Consider the following 25,158-nt stretch of genomic DNA (forward strand, 5'->3'; position numbering starts at 1 on the left):
CTTCCTCTTAGTTTATAGAGTAATCAAGTGTCTATTAAGATTTGTTAATTTAAGAATAGTCATCTTTTTAGAAAATAGGTTTGTCTGTTTTGAATTTGATAGCCCAGTTATCTTTTTCTTTTTCTTTTTCTTTTTTTTTAGAGATTTTATTTATTTATCAGAGAGAGAGAGACACTCCCTGCTGAGCAGGGAGCCTGATATCGGGCTTGATTCTAGGATCCTATGTGTATGTGTGTGTGTGGTCTTAAAACACACCATCCCTTTGTCTTCTTTCCCCTGAGAAAAAACTTTAAAAATTCAAAGTATCCCTAAGGGAGAATCATAATTACAGCCTGGATGTTAACTGCTGTATTACTATGTCTTACCTCCCTTATCTGCACCGTCATTCTCTCTAGTATGGTAATGTCATTTCAGGTACAACTGTTGAAATATTTGTTATAAGCATTTAAAATTGACTTTTCCAGGGGTTCACCTGGGTGGCTCAGTGGTTAAGCATCTGCCTTTGGCTTGGGTCGTGGTCCCGGGTTCCTGGGATTGGGTCCCATATCAGGCTCCCTGCGGGGAGTCTGCTTCTCCCTCTGCCTGTGTCTCTGTCTCTCTCTCTGTGTCTCTGATGAATAGATAAATAAAGTCTTTAAAAAAAAATTGGCTTTTCTTTTTTTTTTTTTTCCCCTCAACTGTTGGGAAAAAAAAACAAACTGAAATATGGAAATGTTCTGTCCCTGAAAATTGTAGCTAAGCATACTCAGATGCTCTTATTTTCCTTACCTTTTCCAGTAATGATTCAGATGCATATAAAGATCAGTTATCAGTATTGCCAAATGAACAAGACCTGGTGAGAGAGGAAGCCCAGAAAATGAGTAGCCTTTTACCAACTATGTGGCTTGGAGCTCAGAATGGCTGGTAGGTGCCAATTCTTTTAATATTAGAGTGTCTTTAGTTTTTTATTTTTGCTTTTGGAATCACAAGATAAATAAGTAAAATGTAGTGCATAGGCATACAACAAAAAGTACATATTAAAGCAGAGATCTTTATGTACATACAGATTTTGAGGTGATCCTAATTACCTTATAAACTGGACTTACATTAGTTATGAATGGTAAATCATATAGTTCTTTGTCACAGAATGTATCCTTTATATAATATTCTTGGAAGAAGAGGCAAATAAAACTTTAGAATCTGACTGATCCAAAAACAAGATCCTGAACAGCACAGAGGCAGAATTATTGATGCACAGAAGGCTTATATAGGCTAGAGTGTGTTCAAGAAATACCAACAATTAATCCATGTGGCTGCAAAAAGGCCCAGTTCCATTCTGAATGTAACTGTGAAATGTACTAGGAAAACCAGGACAGATCCCAGTCTGAAAGCTTATGAGATAGTAACTAACATTATAGTTGGTTCACGTTCTAGTAGTATGGGGAGTCTCAGAAAATTGTGCTTCTCTACAGATTAAGCAAGATTACTAGTGCATCTTTTCCATAGGAGCCTTAATACTACAAAATGGAGGGCCAATTAACTCTTCTATGAAGGATCAGATAAGAAATAGGTTAGGCTTTGTGGCCATATAATTTCTGCAGCAACTGTCAACTCTGCTATGGTGGTGCAAGAGCAGCCATTGCCATTGCATTGACAGTACATAAGTAGATGAGTGTGGCTGTGTTCCAGTAACAGTTTATGGACACTGAAGGGTGAATTTCTTGTAATCCTCAGATGTCATAAAATATACATGATTTATTTTTTTTCCAACCATTTAAAAATGTAAAGACCATTTTTATCTTGCACGCTATACAAAGACGTATGGCTAGATTTGGCTTGTGGGCCATAGAGTGTGTTTGCCACTCTCAGATGTAAACCAGTCTGTCCTCAGAAAGTTATATTTTGGTGTAGTAGAAGAGTAAAATGATTTTCTAAAAAGGATTTTAGCCAAGGATTCTGAAGTATGTGGTAACCTGAAACTAACTGACCATGCATTATTCTAGTTTTGGCTTTTCACTCTTCTATGTTTCTATTTGCTTAACCAGCTTATTTTTTTGCATTAAACTCTCCCTGTGGTTATTTCCTAAGATTTTTGTGTTACTCTTTAATCCTAAGGAAACTTTGTGGTCATTATTAGATGTAAGCAATGACTTGGTTTTCTCTATGCCTTACTAGTCTTGATTTTGTTCTTGCAGTTTGTATGTGCATTCATCTGTAGCCCAGTGGAGGAAATGTCTCCATTCTATTAAACTTAAAGATTCGATTCTCAGTATTGTGTAAGTTTTATTTTAGAAATTCTTCCTTTTAAAAGTATGTATTTTGGTATAAGCTATCTTTTAAGACTATTAAAGCTAACGTGTGCTTCATGATTATGTCAGTAACCAGATTCCTCACCCCCCCCCCCTTTATGGAAGCAGAGAAGCTGAGTGAGATTGAATCTCTCACTGCAAAGTAAAATAGTTCCTAAGTAGAGCTTTAAGTCAAACTTGCCAAGTTGATTCCTCACCATAGAACCAATTAATACCGGGACGCCTGGATGGCTCAGCAGTTTAGCACCGCCTTCAGCCCAGGGCATGATCCTGGAGACCTGGGATCGAGTCCTGCGTCGGGCTCCCCGCATGGAGCCTGCTTCTCCCTCTGCCTGTGTCTCTGCCTCTCTCTCTCTCTGTGTCTCTCATGAATAAATAAATAAAATCTTTAAAAAAAATTTTTTTAATAAAAAAAAAGAACCAATTAATACCTATTAATTTATGTACTCTTTAGACTTGGTGAGCGTGTTGACTAGGGCATTGATTCACTAGTCCTTTTCACTGTGTCACTATCAAAAACTCTGAAGTCCACAGAGCTGACTGTTAGTTCCACTCAAGGCATCTGTCTCTGGTCCGTGTAGCCCTTCTGCAAAGACAGAAGCTTGGGGGGGCCAGGAAGTGAAACAAGGAAGTCACCACACAGGCTGTTGATTTAATTCAGCTGACATTTTCATAGCAAGACTTTCTCAAAGAAGAGTATATTCTTAGGAAGCCTGGCTGGCTCAATATAGAGTATGTGACCCTTGATCTTGGGGGAGGGATCATGAGTTTGAGTCTCAACATTGGGTGTAGAGATGACTTAAGAAAAAAATATATATATATATACTTTAGGTTCTGGTATAAGCTCCTTGTCTGTCACACATTGGCCCTCTGAGAGCCCCTGAACTAGTTCAGTAGCATGTGGTTTCTTCTGCTTTCCCAAATGGAGAGTTCTGAAATCCCTTTTCCTTTTTGCAGACACGTGAAAGGGATTGTGTTAGTGGCCCTGGCTGATGGCACCCTTGCAATCTTTCACAGAGGAGTTGGTGAGTTATGAACATATAATATGTGTAGTTTATTGCTTTGCAAAAGCATTTTCTAGTAGATTGGCCTGTGTCTTAAAGAAACCATACTTAATAGGAGAAAGAATAAAGATGTAAGCTGAATACTAACAATATATGACTTTAGTAGATATGTGAGTACATGTAGTTTATCATTTCAAGGTACTCTGACATAATGTGATATTGAGGCTCTTGTTTCTCACTAGTACACTTAGGAGAAATTTAGTGAGAGGGAAGGTTTTCTTTTTTCTTTCTTTTTTTTCAGTATTTTAAAACTAATTTGTATCCACTTATATTTGGGAGGTTTTTTAATTTTTAATGGGATATGGTTTAATCATTTTCATGTCCTATAATTTCTATAACTTCTTTAAAACTGATGTAACTATCATCTGCAGACAAGAGAGGTGGTGGAGCCTGCTTTGAGTTAAGGGAACTAGGGAAGTGAGCATGTGATTTGGTACATGTATCAGCCAAAAGTAATCATTTCCTACTTGCTAGATTGCTAGAACAGGAAAATACTCCATAAACATAGCCACACTGAAAGTGTCGTATCTTTTGGGGCTTGGAAAAATAAAGGGTAGAGGATAATTAGTTGTCTTTGTAACTGGTACCTAGAGATTGCTGGTAATGATTCCATATCATCAAAGAGTGAAGGGACTTTCTTTTACCTTGTTCAGACCCTTTGTAAACTTTATCTGAGCTTAATCCTCACAGCAACTTATGAAGGTTCTATTGTATTCTCATTCTGTAGATGAGGAAACGAGGCACAGAGGCTTTTAGTCACTTTGTGGTCGGTCAGCTAATAAATACAAAAGCCTAGACAAAATGTAATAATAAATGTTTTGGCAAGCTGAATTCCAAAATTATATTGACAGGGGGCGCCCAGGTGGCTCAGTGGTTGGGCGTCTGCCTTTGGCTCAGGGCCTGATCCCTGATTTCTGGGATCGAGTCCCACATCCTTCCCTCTGCCTGTGTCTCTGCCTCTTTTGTGTCTCTCATGAATAAATAAATAAAATCTTTAAAAAAAAATAAACAAAATTATATTGACAGAACAGACAAAAGACAGTAAGTTTAAATGTGAAGTTTTGCATTGGGATTCAGAAGAGTAAAAAGGAGGCAACATGTCTGAAGAATGAAAAATACCTAAAGGTTGACCCTCAACTCAATAAAGGTTACTGTACTCTACTCTCAGCCTCCTAAAAATCCATGTCCAGAACAGGGCTGGTGATAATCCTGCTTCACTCTGGCAGATAGCAGATTAAACAAACATGGACAAAATGGAGTTAGGACAAAGGGTCTATAAACCGGAGTAGGTACAGAACACGTCAAGTGCTTTTTTTTTGAGAGGAGAAAACATAGGGCAGTAGCAAAGAAGTGGGACTGGGTTCTTCTGTGTCCCTTGGGCAAAGCAACAGACTGATGGGCAATGACAAACAAGGAGGCAGACTTGAACTAATTGGGCATGGGGAGTAATTTTCAGACAGTTACAGCTTTTGGAAGATGGTACCAGCTGCTTTGTGAGGCAGTACATTTTCTTTCACCAAAATTGTTCAAGTAGAGTCTACAACGCAAGCTTCCAGTGGCTGATTCTCATTTGTATTTCTCTCGTCACTAAAATGATCGTGTGTGATTCCTAAAGTGTTAGCAATGTGTTGTCTTTAACATCAGCCTGAGATATATCAAAATGCAAGTGAGAGAGATAATATCTAAAAAAATAATACTAAATCCATTCTAATTCTTAAACTAATATTATAAACAGATAACTTACAGCTGATCAGTCACATCTCTGCTGTAGTGAGTGTGGAGATCCAGGCAGTGGGTGGCTCATTGGACCAGATCCCCACTAAGATCTCTTTCCCAACTTTGCAGTAGACAGAATGAGAGAATCAGTCACTACAAAGAAAAGATAAACTGTGTGGTATTTTGCAGTGCATCATCAATACATTTATTAATGTACCCCAAATGGAATGTTTGTGTTAAAAAGTAGTATGCATTAACTAATAATTTATTTCTTATTTTGAAGATGGGCAATGGGATTTGTCAAACTATCACCTGTTAGACCTTGGACGGCCTCACCATTCCATCCGGTGCATGACTGTCGTACATGACAAAGTCTGGTGTGGCTATAGGAACAAAATCTATGTGGTCCAGCCGAAAGCTATGAAAATAGAGGTAAGTTAACTTAACCGTGCTTTCCGCATTTACTGAATTTGTGTTTTCTGAAGACTGTGATTATATTTAGCTTCTTTAGAAACTGTTTTCCAAGTCTGTGTTTTAGGGCATTTTAGTGATGGATTAGATGACAGCTTTTCTGTGTTACTTTGCCTTTCTTGCCACTTCTGACTCTGGTGGGAAGTGGTGGTGTTTTATAAAAAAGGAGGATTCGCACATGAATTTTTTTTTTTTAAGATTTTATTTATTTATTCATGAGAGACAGAGAGAGAGAGGCAGAGACACAGGCAGAGGGAGAAGCAGGCTCCATGCGGGGAGCCTGACATGGGACTCGATCCCGGGTCTCCAGGATCACACCCTGAGCTGCAAGAGGCGCTAAACCGCTGCGCCACCAGGGCTGCCCCGCACATGAATGTTTAAGTGTGTGTCTGAATATCCATAGATGCAATATGTGTATTATTTGGATGCGCGTTTCTTAAGATGTTTAGTTATGTGTGGGTTGTATGGGGGGAGGTTTCCCACCTCTCTGCCACCCCATGTAGATCCAGGCAAATCCATAAGTGTGTCATAAACTGAGAAATACAATTGCAGTGGCAACTTATGGTAAAGATAAAAATCTCTTAGCATTGCTCTCTTAAAAGTTTTGCCATAATATATGAATTCATTCTAATTATTAAGAAAAACAGCAGGAAAATTTTAAGGTAAAAGTCTTTAATCCCTTTGTGCCAAATCCCATTCAGTTTCCTAGGAAGTCCCAAAGTTAATCATTTGGTGGGATTTTCTTTTTCCATATCTATTTCCTATGTGCAGATAAACACACACACACAGCAATATACGTTCCTTTTTGTTTAATTATATATCAGCTTTTAGTTCATGCATTGCTATGCAGCAGTACAAGATCCTGAGACCAAATTCAGTCTTTTTGTTGAACACTGATAATCAGAGTCTGGATGTGCCAGTATTACTTTGGTAAATTGATATCCTACAAAGTGCTGAAATCTAACACCTTAAGTTGTTCATTTAGTTTTGCAGTTGGGGTTAAAAGCATTGTGTATGTGAGAGTAATCCTATTTAGTAAATAATATTTACGCTCCTCTTTTAATATATAGTCTGCCAAACTGTGCAAATTATAGCACAGTTTTTAAACATGAACTCCTACTTAAAGTAACATTGTGATTGAACATTCTTTCCTAGAAATCATTTGATGCACACCCCAGGAAGGAGAGCCAGGTGCGGCAGCTTGCATGGGTGGGTGACGGTGTGTGGGTCTCTATTCGTTTGGATTCCACACTTCGTCTCTATCATGCACACACTTATCAACACCTACAGGATGTGGACATTGAGCCTTATGTAAGCAAAATGTTAGGTAAGCTTCCAAAGCATTCTACCTTTGTCAGTTGAAGAAAATGTTTTATTTTTAAATGGTCTCAAATGCTAGGTAGAACAAATGAATAAGTTGCCTCAGGACTAGTGAGTTCTTATCACTGAAAGTGTCAGGCAGATGCTCCATGTACCCTGTGGTTTTTGACAGAAACTTGGTATCAAAAAAAAAAAAAAAAAAACTTGGTATCATTTTTGACTCCTCTCTTACTCCCCACACCTATTCTTATCACTGGGAGCTGTCAAATCTGCCCCCCCCCCCCCAATATCTTTAATCAGTTACTTCTTTATCTATGCCATTATCCCTGTAGGCCAGGCCACCCACCCCAACCCACCCCCCACCCTCCAGATAATTGTGAACCTCCTAAGCGGTCTCTGTTTCCACTCAAGTGTGTTCTCTAAGTAGTAACCAATGTGCAAATACCACCATGACATACTTATGTAACACCAATCACTTTTAGAATATTCCTTCCTTGAGATGAGGTGACATTTTGTGATAACACCAGGAGAAACCAGTCCTGTGGCCTGGACCTCTCTCCTCGCTCACTCTGGTCTGTTCCCACTGCCCTGAGCTCACCAGGTGCATTCCCATTTCAGGCGCCTCCTCCCCCACATGTTCTGTCCTCTGCCAGAGGAGGTCTTTTGGTCCCTTTGTACTTGGCTTTCAGATCATAGCTTACATGTCACATGGAGAGCAGACCTCTCCTCATTCCTAATTTGATTTGGGTCCTCTAATACTTTTTTTCATGGATTTATCATGATTGTGGTTGCAGCAGTACTATTTGATTCTTGTTTGTTGTCTCTCTTCCCCCAAAGACCAGAAGCCCCACAAAAGGCAGGGACCATATCTGGCTTGTTCCCTGCTGCTGTATCCTCGGCACCTGATCTAACACTCTGAGTGTTAGGAATGTCATAAACACAGGCTAATTTCAGGAATATACTTTTTAAAAGATGTTATTTATTTATTTATTTGAGAGAGAGAGATTATGTGTGTGTGTGAGAGAGAGATAGAGAGAGAGAGGGTGGAGGGGAGGGAGGAGGAGGAAGAGGGAGAGAGAATCTGACATAAAGTCTGCACTGAACATGAAGCCTTACAGTGGGCTTGATCCCAGGACTCTGAAATTATGACCTCAGCCAAAACCAAGTCTGACACTTAACCCACTGAGCCACCCAGCACCCCAATTTCAGGAATATACTTTGACCATAGGTTAAATATCTATAGCTTAGACTGATTGATAGTTTAGGCTGCTTCTAACTTCTAACACCATCTGTGATCATTCTCAGTTTTGTGAGTAACTAAATGATATTTATCAGATATATTATTATCTGTTTAAGAATTTTCCTTTCAGTTTTAAAAATTCCCCTCAATTAAAAAAAGTGCATCCATTTTCCCTAAATTATATGTCTGTGGTATCCTAAAATTTCTAAACTGCTATAGGACAAAATATATAAACAAGGAAAGAGTGTAAATTTTGTTAAAGATTGTTTTTATCTGTGCAAAGAAATTTAAGGCAAAGCAGAACTCTTTCAGCTTACAAAAACAAAAGGACATTTGATTTTCCAATCTAGCAAACTCTGTTTTTGTTGTTTTTTAGTTAGTTTGGGGTTTGGTTTAGCAGCTCCCTAATAAATCTGTGTCATACTTTCTGATCAACAGTATTTTCTTTCTGAATGATAATGAAATGTCAGCTACTTTAGAATTTTCTTTTTCCATTTACCATGAGTTATCAGACAGGTGATAAAGTCTAATGGAAGTTCGCTTTGTTTTTTTTTTTTTTTTAAGATTTTATTTATTCATGAGAGAGAGAGAGAGAGAGAAAGAGAAGGCAGAGGGAGAAGCAGGCCCCATGCAGGGAGCCCGATGTGGGACTCGATGATCCTGGGACTCCAGGATCATGCCCTGGGCCGAAGGCAGGCGCTAAACTGCTGAGCCATCCAGGGATCCTCTGGAAGTTCTCTTTGATGTACACCTTTAGGAAACATCCAACCAGCTCTGGTCACATTTCCTCTCTTTTATGATAATCCAGTCTTTTTGAAGGATTTGGAACCTAAAACATTATGTGCTCTAGTTTCTCAAAAAAATTTCCCCCCATTGTACAGGTACTGGAAAACTGGGCTTCTCTTTTGTGAGGATCACAGCTCTTATGGTGTCTTGCAATCGTTTATGGGTGGGGACAGGAAACGGTGTCATTATCTCCATCCCATTGACAGAAAGTAAGTATATTTTTAGCTGACTTTCACAGTGCAAAGAGTTGCAGGGTGTAGTTGTGTCCAGAATTCATGCAGAAGGAGTGGTTTTGGTATGGGTCAAAGACCTAACTATTGTTTTTTCATTACTTCTACAAAACTTATAAACTGTAGCACATTAACAGTGTCCATGTGTCAGGACCAAGGTCCATAACTAAAAATGTTCTATTGTGAGAAGCTCCTTTTCTCAGTTCAGGAATCATAGTCCTATTTCGTTGTTTAAATAAAGGCTGAAAAAAGGAAGGAAGGAAGGAAGGAAGGAAGGAAGGAAGGAAGGGAGGGAGGGAGGGAGGGAGGAAGGAAGGAGAGAAAGAAGAAGGAAGGAAGGAAGGAAGGAAGGAAGGAAGGAAGGAAGGAAGGAAGGAAGGAAGGAAGGAAAGAGAGAGAAAGAAAAGAAGGAAGGAAGGAAGAGAAAGAAGGAAAGGAAAGGAAAAAAGAAAGAAAAGAAAAGAAAAAAGAAAGGCGGAGGTTCAACTTTCCTCCAGTGATAGTACATCAATGTCCAGAAATAGGACCTAGAATCATTCTGGTTCTTCACATCTCCCTGGCAGTTACTATAGGATGTTCCACTCAGCTTATTTGAGGATTACAAGATGTGGGAAAAGTTTCTTAGGTCAGCAAGCGTTTGGTTATACTGGAGATAAGCCATTTCTCCTGTATGTGAAAAGGATATGAACAGAATGTACTTTGTATGTGTTTTATATTGTTTCATTATTGTTAGTTTTTTGAACAAAATGTACGTTGTATGTTTTTCATATTATGTTCCATTACATTGATTATTCATCAAATGAGCATTTTTGTGTTACAGAATTCATGGGCCGGAATGGTTTGAAAACAAGTGCCATAAGTCCAGAGAATAAGTTGATAACTAAACACCTCAAAATTGCCCTATCTTTCTTTAGGGAGAATGGGGACAAGAACCTAAGTTCTTTTTTTTTTTTTTTTTTAAGGTTTTATTTATTCATGAGAGACACACAGAGAGATAGGCAGAGACATAGACAGAGAGAGATCAGCAGGCTCCATGCAGGGAGCCCGATGTGGGACTTGATCTCAAGACTCCAGGATCAGGGGCAGCCCCAGTGGCTCAGCGGTTTAGCGCCGTCTGCAGCCCAGGGTGTGATCCTGGAGACCCTGGATCGAGTCCCACGTCAGGCTCCCTGCATGAAGCCTGCTTCTCCCTCTGCCTGTGTCTCTGCCTCTCTCTCTCTCTCCCCTCTGTGTATTCTCATGAATAAATAAATAAAATAAAAAAAAAAAAAAAAAAAAGACTCCAGGATCATGCCCTGTGCCAAGGACAGGCTCTCATCCACTGAGCCACCAAGGCGTCCCAAGAACCTAAGTTCTTAATTCCACCTGTTTTTTGTGCAAGTAGTTAGAAATCTACATGAGTTTACTTCATTATAAAAGAGAATTCTATTTTAACAAAGCAATTTGAACAAGATTTCTTAAAGAAAAAGGGGAAATGGGGCAGGCTGTGCTCAGCGCTCCTCCTCTAGATCAATAACACCTGCCACACCAAAAAAAAAAAAAGAAAAAGGGGAAATATTCACATTTAGGAAATGCTCCTTATTCAATTCTTATTCTCTGAAATTGCTTTATGATTAAGAAAAGCAAAATCACAGTAAATCAAATTGTCCTTTTTGAGCAGATATTCTATAGAGGCTTTGATAAGAACTTCCCATGTTACTTGGTATTACACCAAGTTGGATTTTGTTAATGTAGTCAGGTGCTTGGAATGCCAAGTGAGCAGATAGAGGAGAAGCCGCAAGCGCAGAGGTTCATGGTAGTGCTTGTCCCCTGCCGTGCACCTCTCCCATGTCCCTTTCCTCCTCTCTCACTGTAGCCGTAATCCTCCACCAGGGACGCTTACTGGGGCTGAGGGGTAAGTGCAGATCCTGAATCCAGCTCTTCTTCCTGGCTTCTGATGGCCACTGGGAGGCTGTCCTCCGGCTCTAGATGCCCTCTTGAATGTTCCTAAATGCCATCCACTCACAGTCACTGCATCGCAGCAGATGTTCTGTTGGTTTTGTTTTTTTAATACTTGTTACATGGCCACCAAACTACTGCTCAACGGCTTAGTGTATTTATCATCTTTTGTTGCAGCTGAACTTTCTTCCAGACTTTGTTTTCTTTCCAATAAAAACACGAAACATCTCTTAAAACTGTCATTAATATCCATTGTTTACTCTTGTTATCGACCATGTTTCTTTCATTCACTTACTGGCCCATGGAATGGGGATGTTTTGTGAGTCTGGTTGTTCTAAAATAATGCAGCAAGCCATCAAGCTGGTATAAATGAAAACTACTCTATTGTAGTGGCTGCATCCTTTTAAACACAGCTTTTTACCACCCCTTCAAGGGAGATATTCTTACCAGAAGGGAGAAAAATCAGAAGATAAAACTATGAAATTTTAATTTAACAATATACCCATTTACTGTAAACTGTAACTGGTTAGTCTTCCAAAATGGGGATTTAAAAATAAATAAATAAAAATAAAACAGACATGCCTAAGATTCAAATCTGGGCTTTTTTTAAACTAAGATTTTTTTTTTTTTAATTAATAGATGTGTTTTTAAAAAGTAAGCTTAGTTACTGCTAGACTGGCAAAATCCCCTACTCCATTTACTGAGGTACTTAAAAATAACTAGCATGCTATGTTACCTTTTTTTCCAGCTTTATCTTGAGTTGGCATTGCTGCCCTTGTTTTTACCTCAACTGGCTGTAGCTTTTAGATAGTATCATAAGGATTAACCAGTAACATCCTGCATCATTACTATTTCCTAGGGGAAAATATTTGGTCTTTGGTTTTTCTGTTGCAGCAAATAAAACCTCAGGAGCACCAGGAAATCGTCCTGGAAGTGTAATCCGAGTATATGGTGATGAAAACAGTGATAAAGTGACTCCCGGGACATTTATACCTTACTGTTCAATGGCACATGCACAGCTTTGCTTCCATGGGCACCAAGATGCTGTGAAATTCTTTGTGGCAGTCCCAGGTGAGTTAGATTACTCTGTTGAGAAGTTGCATATAATTATCTCTTCTATCCCTTGGTTCCACTACCTAGTCTAAAGCTAAGAACTCGAATTACAAATAATTCCAGTATAATATATGATAAGTTATAATGGAGGTAGGATAAAGCACTATAGGGATATTTGAACGAAATTGTTTTGGAATCTTTCTCCCCCAAAACAAACCTGTCAATCTTTATTTAAGAGACCTTGCTTTTGAAAAGCAGTGATAGTATTTTGTCACTGCAGAATACCAGAAATAGTTGTGGGCCTAGTGAAGGAGATGGCCAGAAAGATTGTATACAGGAAGAGACCGGGAATGTGCTATGTTGCCTTTCTCAGTGTTATGGCAAAGAGCAGCAGATAGGAGTCCCTGCCTCACCACTTGGGTAGTTATCTTGAGCAAGTCACTTAACCTCTGATACTTGTCTTCATTTCCTAAGTGGACACGACTAATCTCTGCTTTTTTGACCTCATTTGTTATGAAAATTAACAAAGCTACTTCGGAACTATAAAGCACTATCCAGTAAAAGTTGGTAGTGGTGATGTCCAATGAAAAAGGTTCTGTCCACAAAGAATACTAAACTGATGTGACTGACCTTCTGCAAGCAGGACCCATGTTTTGAATTCTTTTCCCCCATAAGATGCAAGTTTTGGAGTTATACAAAGTTTGACTCTGACTTTACGACACCAACTGTGTGACACTGGACATGAGACATAGAACCAATACAGTATGAGAAAGAATGTGAAATTGATTTAATTTCAGGAATTGGCTCAGGTGATTGATTATAGGGGCAGGCAGGTCTGAAATCTGCAGGTAGGCTGCCAGGCTGGAGACCCAAGAAAGAGTTGATGTTGCCCCTGGAGTCCAAAGGCAGTCTAGAGGCAGAGTTCTTTCTTCCTTGGGGGACCTTTTTTCCTGAAGGCCTTCAGCTGGCTGGATGAGGCCTACCCACACCATGGAGAAATAATCTACTTTACTCAAAATGCACTGATTTAAGTGTTAATTATAAAAAAAATACCTTCACAGCAATATCTAGAATGGAGTTTGGCCACATATCTGTGCACTATAGCCTAGTCAAGTTGACACATAAAATTATACTCATACTCATTTTCCTGAGGGTATTCTAAAGATCAAGTGATTAAATGTCCATAGTATAGGTCTGGCACATTGTTCCCTAACCAGTTATTCAGTATTCTTAACAACATGGTAATGAGCTTCCTGAAACATACACCTTGTATATTTATATAGTTATTTCTTAGGATAAATTCCTAGAAATGGAATTCCTGATAGTAATACTGTTTTGCTTTTGTATAAAAAGGGTCTTAGAATCCCCTTTGAGTCTCCTTTATTTATTTTTTGAGTCTCCTTTATATTCCTCTAATCCCATTCCCTTCTACTTTTCCTGCCATCTGCTACCCCTGACCTGAAGTTGATGAGTATCCTGCCCATGTTTTTATATTTTTATATTTGAACAAGTCTCTAAACAATATGTAGTCTTTTTTTCTGTCTTTGAACTTAAATGTTATGTCACTTATATATTCTCCAACTCGCTTCTCATTTTTTTGAGATTTGTTCATGTTTATACATAAAAATCTAGTTCATTTAAACTATTGCATGTTAAAGGTGTCTTTGCCATTTCATGCTCACGGAATTCTGCCTTACAACTTAAACTTAGCGTAAATGGCACATTTACCAGTAATTTTATTTGCATGATCTAAATTACAAATAAGATATACTTTCCTTAAATAATGAGAGAAAAACTATGGATTTGAAATATATTTAAATATTAATTATGAATATCCAAACTCGTAGGGCTTACGTTGAAGATTTTTCTCAGTCTCTTACATAAATGCACATGCACCCTTTACTGTTCCTCAGATCAAAAGATGTAGACTGTAATAGTCTAAAGCAGGCAGCTAAGACCAGCCTAGCCACCCAGATCTCAGAATAGGTTTGGACCCATTCCTTCTTTGGTACAAAAGGGCTCTACTTAGATTTTCGAATTTACTTCCTATGACCTTTACAGGTATTTTATGATCATGCAGAGGTTTCTGGCATCCCTAGGACTTTGGTTGTATCAGAATATATTTACCCTTTTGTTCAATTTTCTGAAAATTTTCAGAGAAAATGAGTCTTCCCCACCCTAGTCTGTGGTAAGTACCATCCTCTTCTGTTCTTGCACAAATAGGTCAAGTCATCAGCCCACAAAGTGGCAGCAGTGGCACAGATCTAACAGGTGACAAGGCAGGGCCATCTACACAGGAGCCTGGCAGCCAGACGCCCTTGAAGTCTATGCTCGTCATCAGTGGAGGAGAGGGCTACATTGACTTCCGAATGGGTAAGTCATTGGTTCTGGGAGCTTGATCTCCACTGTGTTCTGTAACTTGGATTTTCACTCATAGTAAACAAGAAACTACTCTGATAAGTGATTTTTAAGAGGTTTTCTTTGAATTCTTGACTTAGAAAACAAATTTATATTACCCTTTTTTCTTATTTTTTTTTAAGTTTTTTATACAGAAGTGTATTTGTTTGAAGGAGCATTTGAAAATAGCAAGATTTGGGGTGCCTGGCTGGCTCAGAAGAGCATGCAACTCTTGATCTTGGGGTTGTAGGTTTGAGCCCCATGGTGGGTATAGAGATTACTTTAAAAAAAAAAAAAAAACAACCCTGCATTATCTGCAAATAAAATTTGATGAAAAGTAAGACTCTTGTTGACCTGTATGACCCACCATTTAAAAAGAAAAAAGAAAACAGGATTGGATCATATATGGAAGTGTATGTGAAGAGTATAAGATAAGGAATCAGAAGGCCTTGGGCAAATCATTCAGCCTCCCTGAAGCCTAGTTTCCTCACCTACAAAAGGGAGAAATAAAAATACTTCATAAAGTAGTGTTTGTACCAATATGGATTTTGTTTGTTCTTTTTTTCACCTTACAAACATGATTTGCTAGGTGCCTGTCAGTCTTAAGCTTGAGATGCAGATACAAATCAAAGATCCCTTCCAGCAGATTATGGAAGAGTGCAGAGATAGCAGTATGTTAATAGATAAGTGTTACAGGTGTTCTGGGGGTCAGGGGGTGGGGCAGGGACAGAGGCAACACATGATGCTTGAGCTGACATAGATCTGCATGGTGGTAGTCTAAAGAATTGGGCTGGGGAATGAGCAGGATGAGGAATGCTGAGGATTGGCATTCCAAGGTAAGAGAATAGATAGCTTGATCAAAGAAAGGCTTGCTTAGAAATGTTGAAACCATCTTGAATGAAGAAAAAGTATTTTTAAATGGCTGGAGCATTTGACCAGAGATAAATCTAGAAAGGGGGGATTGGGGCTGGATTATGGAAGATCTTTATATACGAAATTAAGGAGTTTGCACTTCTATATTTTTATATATGTATGTATGTATTTCCTTCCTTTCCTTCCCTTTCTCTGATCCAGTATAGTTCACATACAGTGTGTTAGTTTCAAATGTATGATACAGTGATTCAACGGTTCCACACATCACCCAGTGTTCATTACAATAGGTACACTCCTTAATCCCCATCACCTGTTTCCCCCATCCTCCCACCCACCTCCTCTCTGGTAACCATCAGTTTGTTCTCTATAGTTAATGCACTTCTATCTTTAAAGCTAAGGAAAACTATCAGAGAACTTTAAATAGAAGAGCAATGTGAATAGATTTGTGTAGAAGATGAGTTGGAGGTATAAGACTAGACATACAGAGGGACGCCTGGGTGGCTCAGTGGTTGAGTGTTCACCTTCAGCTCAGGGCGTGATCCTGGATCCAGGGAGTGAGTCCCGCACCAGGCTTCCTGAGAGGAGCTGACTTCTCCCTCTGCCTGTGTCTCTGCTTCTTTCTTTCTGTATCTCTCATGAATAAATAAATAAAATCTAAAAAAAAAAAAAACTAGACATAGGGAAATGAGGTAGGAAAAAAATGAAAAACTGAGTAGGGCAGTAACAGCATGATGAGGAATTAGTAACTAATAGGATGTGGAGAAAGGTGAGGTGACCCATTTACTCAGAGATAAAGACTACCAGAACAGGGCAGCCCCGGTGGCGCAGCGGTTTAGCGCCGCCTGCAGCTCAGGGTGTGATCCTGGAGACCGAAGATCAAGTCCCACGTCGGGCTCCTTGCATGGAGCCTGCTTCTCCCTCTGCCTGTGTCTCTGCCTCTCTCCCTCTCTCTCTCTCTCTCTCTCTCTCTCTCTCTGTGTCTCATGAATAAATAAGTAAATAAATCTTTAAAAAACAAACAAAAAAAGACTACCAGAACAGAAGAAGCAGACCTGGAGGGGAGAGAGGGAGGAGTTTGATGCTGGGCATCACCTTGACCTTGAGGAGATTGGGAGCTGGGAGTTGTCTTAGGTCAAAGATGGTTGCTGGGCTTTAGGTATATCTCAGAAGGGAGGGATTTGGGGGCTGTTGAATTCTATAAGAAAGTAGTATAAAATTTAGGGCCATGTAAATGACAGTGTGCCGCATATAATTAGTATAAACCAGACTATCTGATGCAAAAGACTTATACATTTTTAAGGGGGGGATGTTACTGTGAAATTTAGGAATTGACTGATTCTAGTGGTGTTAGTAGGAATGAAGTTGCTTCAAAATGTTTTTAAATAATTGACTATAAATAAATAATTAAATAAATAAATAAATAAATAAATAAATAAATAAATAAATAATAAATAATTGACTATTGGTGCAGAATTCCTTGATAGAAAGGGATTCCATTTAGCTGGGGTGATTAGGGCAGCTTTTACTTGGCATGAAACATGGCACTTGGAACCATACTAAGGAGTATGTTAATAAAATCTGTGGTTTTTCCATGTCCACTGGAAACTCCTTCCATTGTGGATCCTGAAAACAGCATAAAAATTGTTTAACCAGGTTTGTCAATATCTCTAGTTAATCCAGCCTGGAAAGCACAGGCTTAATTTTAATAGTAAGTAAGTATACTTTTTTTTTTTTCTCAAATCAAATTTGATCTTTTTGTTCCATTTTAGTTTCCTGTAATATTTTAACAATGAAAAATTGATCCCATGAGTCCCATATTTTTTTTTTTTTAATTCCAGTGTAGTTAACATACAGTGTTGTATTAGTTTCAGGTGTACAGTCTGGTGGCTCTCCACTTCCATACATCACCCATGCTTCTTCTTTATTTATTTATTTATTTATTTATTTATTTATTTATTTATGATAGTCACAGAGAGAGAGAGAGAGAGAGAGAGAGAGGCAGAGACACAGGCAGAGGGAGAAGCAGGCTCCATGCACCGGGAGCCCGATGTGGGATTCGATCCCGGGTCTCCGGGATTGCGCCCTGGGCCAAAGGCAGGCGCCAAACCTCTGCGCCACCCAGGAATCCCATCACCCATGCTTCTTACAACAGATGTGCTCTAAATCCCTGTCACCTGTTTATCACCAGTCTTCTAGTTTCAGTGGTTTAATTAAGTAAGATGTAGAGCCCTAGGAAATGGTGATTCTAAACAGTAGAACCTTCAAAACAAAGCAACTCAAATACCAACAGCCTTTAACCTTGCCAACTAATTTGTCATTATCATTGTAATTTTTTTTTATTTTTTAGTTTATTTTTTGTTTATTTTAGTGGGGAGGGGCAGAGGGAGAAGAGGGAGAGACTCTTTAGCAGGCTTCATGCCAAGCATGAAGCCCAACCTGGCACTTGGTCTCACCACCCTGAAATCATGACCTGAGCTAAAATCAAGAGTCAGACACTTAACTGACTAAGCCACCAAGGCATCCCTCATTGTAATTTTTTAAAATTTAAAAACCAAACTCAATTTTTTTACATTCTTGGATTTTGTCTTGAATCTTTGAGATCGTGCTCCACTACACAGTTGGACATTGCTGTGAAAGGGTCACGAAGAGGTAGGTTAAGGAGTATTTGGCCTGCAGAGAAAAATGCCAATTTTTAGGGATTTTTTTTTCTGCCAGTTTCTCGTTGACACTACCAATGTTTTCTTTTAACCAGCTGAAATTCAGGTGAGATACATGGCAAAACTAGCAGATCAGCAGTGTACCTTTGCCCCTTGGTATATAAGTATGTAGGATTCTGGTGAAGAATCCACCCCAGAGACCAGTTGTCACTGAGTTGTGTCAGAGTAACCCTGGTCTGCAACAGCAAAACTAGGGATGTACGTTGTAGAGAGGAGTGTGGTTTGCTTGCCCTGGCCCTTGGGGAGCAGTGTCTTTAGTCAGGACTTCATTTATCCAGTTCATTCAGCTATTCCTAGGAGAACCTATAGCCTTCTGTGGCTTCGGCCTTGTGCCTTCATTTCTACCATACACCATTAATTCATAATCTATCCTAAACTTGAAAATCATGGGAAGAAAAACCCAATATAGAGGGGCCTTTGCTGGCTTAGTGGAGCTTGCGACTCTTGATCTCAGGGTGGTGAGCTCGAGCCCCACATTGGGTGTAGAGATTACTTGAAAATAAAATCTTAGGGGCACCTGGGTGGTTCAGTTGGTTAAGCGTCTGCCTTCAGCTCCGGTCATGATCTCAGGGTCCTGGGATAAAGCTCCGCATCAGGCTCCCTGCTCTGTGGGGAGCCTGTTTCTCTCTCTCTCCCTCTGCCTACCACTCCCCCTGTCTGTGTTCTCTGTCTCTGTCCATGTGTCAAATAAGTAAATAAAATCTTTATTTTTTGTTATTTTTTAAAGATTTTATTTATCTATTCATGAGAGACACAGAGAGAGAGGCAGAGACATAGGCAGAGGGAGAAGCAGGCTCCATGTGAGGAGCCCAACATGGAACTCGATCCAGGAACTCCAGGATCATACCCTGAGCCGAAGGTAGATGCTCAACCACTGAGCCACCCAGGTGTCCCAAATAAAATATTTTTAAAAATAAAATAAAATCTTAAAAAACAAAAATCTGAGTGTATTCTTTTTTTTTTTTTTTTTTTTATGATAGTCACAGAGAGAGAGAGAGAGGCAGAGACACAGGCAGAGGGAGAAGCAGGCTCCATGCACTGGGAGCCCGATGTGGGATTCAATCCCGGGTCTCCAGGATCGCACCCTGGGCCAAAGGCAGGCGCCAAACTGCTGCGCCACCCAGGGATCCCCCTGAGTGTATTCTTGTGTGATGAATCTGCCATCTCCTAGTGCTGCAGGGAGGCAGTTTCTGTTTCCATGTGCCTGTATTGGTTATCTCTGATTGGAGAGCATTATTGTCACTGACAACAAACATGAGTTGTTTGGGTTTAGCTAGTTTGTGGGTGTGTGTGGGTGTGGTTTAGCTAGTTTGTGGGTGTGGGCTCTATCTCCACACCTCCACTTATCTAGGCTTATCTAGTCTCACTTCTCAGTTTGACATAAATGAGAGTAGACTCTGTCCATTTGGATGAACACAGGGTCGGACAGCTTTTCCTTTTTAGCTTCTCATTTCTGTTAACCTCAGTATGCAGACATACTGGGATGGGTTTCTAATTTAGTACTGTAAACTCACTTTTATTGTCTGAAAACTGAATTAACCTTTTCAGAAGTCGGGCAAGTGAGGGTTCTGATTTATGTCATTTCTTGTCCTGTGTTCTCCAAAATGGGAGTTGGCCAACCTTTGTGCGTACTGTTCACAGGCTAACCATGGACATTCTATCTGCTGTCCTTTGGACTGCATATTCCATGCTCAACCTAACTTGAGTTCTTGTTATCATCCCCCAGGTGATGAAGGTGGAGAATCAGAACTTCTTGGAGAGGATCTTCCACTTGAACCTTCTGTCGCCAAAGCAGAAAGGAGTCACCTGATAGTATGGCAAGTGATGTATGGCAGTGAGTGAGCACATAGGAACAGGTGGAGACGGGGAAGCTGTCTCTTCTGCATGGTTTATTTTCCCTCTGCCCCTTTATTTAATGCTCTCTATGTGAAATTAGTTTCACCACATTATGTGTGAGCATTTCTTTTTCCTGTTAACTTTATATTACAGAACCTGTCCTACTGTAACAATACAGGAACTAGCTGTTTTACTGCACCAGTGTTATAGGCAATTTCAGTATGTTATGAACAAATCAAAGAATGTTTACTCTCTGCAAACTGGTAAATTACCAAAAGCAATCCAGATGTGGCTTACTCTGCCACAGTTAATGTCACTCACTTTGTTTGATGGGGTCACTTTTTAGCTGTCACTAATAATGGAATTAATGGGAACACTTGGTAAGTGAAATTGTACCATTAAGTACAATAATAAAGTTTTTCCCAATGTATTATAAAATTGACACAAGCTAGTATCAGGTGGATTTCAGGATTTCTCTAAATGTCCCAGGGGGCTAAAAGCTAACTGTAAATTACTTTAACTTTCACTTTCAAATCTGACAAATCTTGTTTATATGGTATATAAAACCTTGTTTTCATCAGATTTGGGGGGTTTTATATTAAAGAAATTAAGACTACACTATTTAAATAAAAGTTTCCTGTTTCTGACTTATTAGAGCTCTAAAGTTTATGAGGCCTGCTCTCTGAGTACTAGTCTCATTTTCATACTGACGTGTCTGAAAGGTTTATTATTTATAAGGCTCAGAAGATCACTTCAACAATGGGAAGAATTTTTTTTTTAAGGAAATTGTGTTTTGGGTTCTTGTATCAGTGAATGGTGGTAGTTGGTTGAATTTTTTCCATGTAAAAAATTCACTTATTTACCAGTTGTTCTTGGACTGCTCTTACCAGTTAATAAGAGTAAAGCTGCAGTGGTGATAGAGTGGCCTATGGATCGAATAAGGGATTTGGTGAGAAACAGTATTTTTTCTTGTTCTATGTAAAACTACAGAACAGCTAGCACTTGATATTTTGTATGTAAATGACACCTTTAAGCTTTTGTGCCCTTTTAAGATTAAAATGCCATCTTCAAAAAGGAAAACTATGAAAGGGAAGAAGACAAAGCCAAGATACCATAAAGTAAAAGCCCACAACATGTTCATCTTTTTTGCGTATACTGACCATTTAAAAAAACTGACTCTGGGTTTAACTGACTTTCTTGTTTCATAAGTTTTCAAAAACCGTTATGCTGCAGTTTTTCCCTCTCCAGCTTCTTGAAAATGTGTTATTTACCATTTCTTTAAGCAAAACTGAATATAAATTTAAGTGTTATTTTTTAAAAATCTAAGCCTGTTGAACAAAGGCCCCCAGTTATCAGAAGGACTACTTGAAGGAAAAGTAAGCACACGCAGGCCTCAGACTGTGTAAGTGTTCTTAAGTGCCAGGGATTTGTTCTTTCTGAATGTCATACAGACATGTTTGTAAAAAAGTATGCCACTGTCCTTCAAGCATCTACAGGATTAAGCTAGATTATAAATACACGGGAGTTAATGAGCTGGAGGAGGCCTTTGGAGCCATTTGGCCACATGTGTCTAGAAGCACATTGTGTACACAATAAATTTATGGCCACTTTAGATGGCCAGAAGGAAAAACTCCTTTGGTAAAAGCTGTACTAAAAGGATGCTTTTTTGCTTGAACTACTCAATCACTTTTCTTCAAGGCACCAAAACTTGGGCCACTTATAGCTGAGAAGCTATGTTTTTATTTTAAATCCAAGCCATTTTTGGCAATACCTAAAAACAAAACAAAACAAAAAAACAAAACCCCCAAATTTTTAAACATTTTGGGGGAATGTTGTATAAATTCAGAAAAAGGAAACACCAAAGTGTTTGGAAATTTTAGTCCCAAGAAGTAAGCATCCCAGAGTAAGACTCCATCTGCTGTTCAGTCTTTTACATGTTTGTATGACCAAATGTAATTTAGGAAATCAGGAGGTTAAAGATGAAAAATGCAGACATGTTACAATGGTTCTGATCTTTTTTAACTTACTGGCTCTAACATAAGGAATATAGGGGTGTAGCTATTTTATCTAAAGCTGTCAGATTATCTGTCGCCCTGTTAATAACTTCAGGGACTAGAGACAAATGCCTGTACAAGTTGTTTTAAGGGCTTGTCCTTATATTTGTAATTTCATTTGGATATTTCCCACAGATTGCTTTATTTTCCCCATTCACCCAATAATAGGCTTATATTCTTGTAACATTTACTTTGGTCAGGGTGGTAACAGTTGCTTCCGTAACCAGAATGTAAGCTTCTTGAAGCAGCAAAGTGGTTGGTGCATACTTCCTGTACCTACCAACTCAAGGATAGAGAAAAGTTGGTCTCTCCATGTAAAAAAATATAGATTTCCCCTAGTTGGAAGAAATAAGGGATACCCAAGAATTTTCTCGTTTTGTTATTCTTGGGTTATGTATGAGGTTGAACCATGTGAAATTGCCGATGCTCGACCATTGCTCATCTACAAAAATGAAAGTATCCTGTACACCAACCTAACACTTACTATGAAATGCAGGTTGAAATCCCTGTGAGGCAAAGGGAGAATATTCTTGAAGAACACTGTTTTGAGAGTGTTTTTCTCCAACCTGTGTGGATCTAAATTTTTTAAATAGGAACGAATATCTTAATAGATGCAGCTTTTTGAGAGTTTAAAACATTTTGAGCACAAAGTATGCAGCACATAACTTTTCAAATTAAGTGTGTTTGCATAGAAAAGATTAAAACACATGCTCTCAGTTGCTGCATTGTTCATTTCTTGTAAAGGTCTAACTGCATTTGAGAATAGACCCTTTAACATAGGCTGCCTTAGTAACAAAACAAAGCAAAACAATTGTCTCATTAACTGTCCTAAAGAATGTGCGTCTTTCTTGCAAATGCTGTGGAACTGAATATTTATTTCATTGTGAGTATTATGATCGTTACCAAAGGACTCAAGCAGAGTTAGGGCTCTTCTTAATTGATCATGTTGAGAAAGGGACTCATTTGGCCCCAGTTTATAACATGGGAAGAGTAGAGAAGAGAGAATTAAATGTGGAAATCATAAATGCTTTTCTAACAGGGTTATGCTATTTTGTAACACTAAATGTCTTTTTCTTTCTCTTAAAAATTAAGTTTTTATTATTAATTTTGTCATACATTTCTCAATATATTTGAATATATTTTAACCATTTTATGTTCTGAATTTGTTTTTTGTCCTAGACATTTTATCCAGACTTTTACTGGCCTCTATAATCTGAAAAATGGGTTCTAGAGTGTCCCACTTGTTGTCTCTTAGAGGCTGAGGCTTCATTTCTATGAGCAAAAAGCTCATTTAGCAATGTAGTTATTTCAGTATTTATTTCTATTATGGAACCCCTGGGGTTCGGAATGTAACTTTGTACATGAAATATATATAAATATGTATATGAAACATGTATGAGGTCCAGTGTATTTTGTTTTGGTTTTGCCTTTCTTAGGGGTCTGGACTTGGTTTTTATTCAACAATCTAATAATAATCTTCCCCCATCAAACATGACAGCACGGACTGTCGCCATTTGCTCAGGCTGAAGGTGAGTAGTGGGGGGAATACATGAAGAACATGATTGCTTGGCTCACATGTTCAAATGAGTAATAGACAATAGGGCTTTCTAGAAATGTGGGTGTGCTGAGTAACAACCCACACATGATATAAGGCATACCAGTTGCCATGTTGACTCAGTAATGAGAAGCAGGCTGTAATGTAGATGTTAATAATACACTGTGCTTATTTGTGACCCATTTGCATGAAAGAGACTCTGGAAGGAAGGATGATTATAAAACTAATCATGTGGTAGCACAGTGTGAATCCATATTCAGAGCAGTGGTATTTAGTCCAATCCTGTATACTTTGTTTACAGGAAATGTGGGGCTCTGACACGACAGTAAAAGTAGCCCCAATCAGCATATTAATAGGCTAGTTCACTTGATGAAGGCACAGCGATCCATCCAGTTGAGGTTGGATGCTCTAGAGTATAATTAATAACCTGGCTCATTCCTGCTCTACAGGACCTTACCTAACTGCCCCCTTGGTCTTCTGGGGCCTGCCAAGTCATTGTTTTGGAAACTGATTAATTTTTTTCAGCCTCATTCATTTTACTGATCCAGCCAGTCTTAGAAGAAGCCAGAGGAGCGAACAGCACAGGAAAGGATATGTTCATTATAGTTTTGTTGGGGGCTGTCCTCAGCACAGAGACTGTGGCCTGAAGTCCCACCCAGTGAGGAAACTGTCTTTCAAGCCTTAATGGAACAATAACTGCTCAAGTGCCCAAGCTCACCCTCATCCAGCCCCCAAATATCACCCATTCTGCATAGGCATGAGAACTCGGACGGCCACAAAGGGCATGGGCTTAATTTTCTGCAGTGGCAAATTTGTTAGGAAAGGTTTTATAGTTAGGAGACTTCTCAGGATATCTTAAATATTCCATAATATTTGTTTATTTATTTTTATTTTTTTTCCATAATATTTAAGATCTAAATCTGTTTTAGAGATTTTATTTATTTGAGAGAGAGAAACAGGATCGGTGGCTGGTGAAGGGTTGGAGGGAGCAGAGGGAGAGGGACAGGCAGACTGCACACTGAGCACACAGCCGACATGGGACTGGATCCCATGACCCTGCAATCGTGACCTGATCCGAAATCGGGTCAGACACCCAACCGAGTCACCCAGGGGCCCCAATACAGTTCAGTTTTAAATTCCTTTCCTTTAGGGACTCCTGGGTGGCTCAGCAGTTGTGCGTCTGCCTTTGACTCAGGGTCTGATCCTGGGGACCCAGGATCAAGTCCCACATCAGGCTCCCTGCATGGAACCTGCTTCTCCCTCTGCCTGTGTCTCTACCTCTCTGTGTCTCTCATGAATAAATGAATAAAATCTTTTTTAAAAATAATAAACTCCTTTTCTTTAGAGACCTAGTGATACATAGCAGGAAAGAAGGCTCTAGACCTGTCTAGGCGCTGCCCCTAGAAACTGCAACTGTAAGCAAGTCACTTTAACATAGCACCCCAGAAGCACCCATAAAGACGTAAAACTCCACCCTAGACCTACCGAATAGGACTCTGTTGTAGGCCTGGTCCCAGCATCTGTGAAGTGTCATAGGTTAAGTGTGAAGTGTGGCTTAGGCTGAGGAGCATTTCTGTAACATCTTTGGGACTAATTAGGTCTCCCGTGGGTTAAAGGGGG

General features: G+C 39.2%; 1 protein-coding gene across 12 annotated transcripts in view; it reads left to right on the top strand.

The window, feature by feature from the left end:
- SPAG9 (sperm associated antigen 9) overlaps window positions 1-23,377 on the top strand; it is a 145,750-nt gene extending 122,373 nt beyond the window's left edge. For 7 of the 12 annotated variants that reach the window (XM_077852706.1, XM_077852707.1, XM_077852709.1 and 4 more), the window contains 10 exons: window positions 778-903; window positions 2,175-2,255; window positions 3,246-3,313; window positions 5,352-5,500; window positions 6,695-6,866; window positions 8,981-9,094; window positions 10,971-11,009; window positions 11,948-12,124; window positions 14,330-14,479; window positions 19,820-23,377. In XM_077852706.1, the coding sequence (XP_077708832.1) occupies window positions 778-903; window positions 2,175-2,255; window positions 3,246-3,313; window positions 5,352-5,500; window positions 6,695-6,866; window positions 8,981-9,094; window positions 10,971-11,009; window positions 11,948-12,124; window positions 14,330-14,479; window positions 19,820-19,935 (1,192 nt within the window). In that variant the 3' untranslated portion in view covers window positions 19,936-23,377. The remainder of the gene's footprint in view (window positions 1-777; window positions 904-2,174; window positions 2,256-3,245; window positions 3,314-5,351; window positions 5,501-6,694; window positions 6,867-8,980; window positions 9,095-10,970; window positions 11,010-11,947; window positions 12,125-14,329; window positions 14,480-19,819) is intronic. The other 5 variants (XM_077852708.1, XM_077852710.1, XM_077852713.1 and 2 more) reach the window with 1 other exon arrangement.
- The last annotated feature ends 1,781 nt before the right edge of the window (window positions 23,378-25,158 follow it).

The sequence above is a fragment of the Canis aureus genome, chromosome 16 (genome assembly GCF_053574225.1).
Source record: "Canis aureus isolate CA01 chromosome 16, VMU_Caureus_v.1.0, whole genome shotgun sequence".
NCBI lineage: Eukaryota > Metazoa > Chordata > Mammalia > Carnivora > Canidae > Canis > Canis aureus.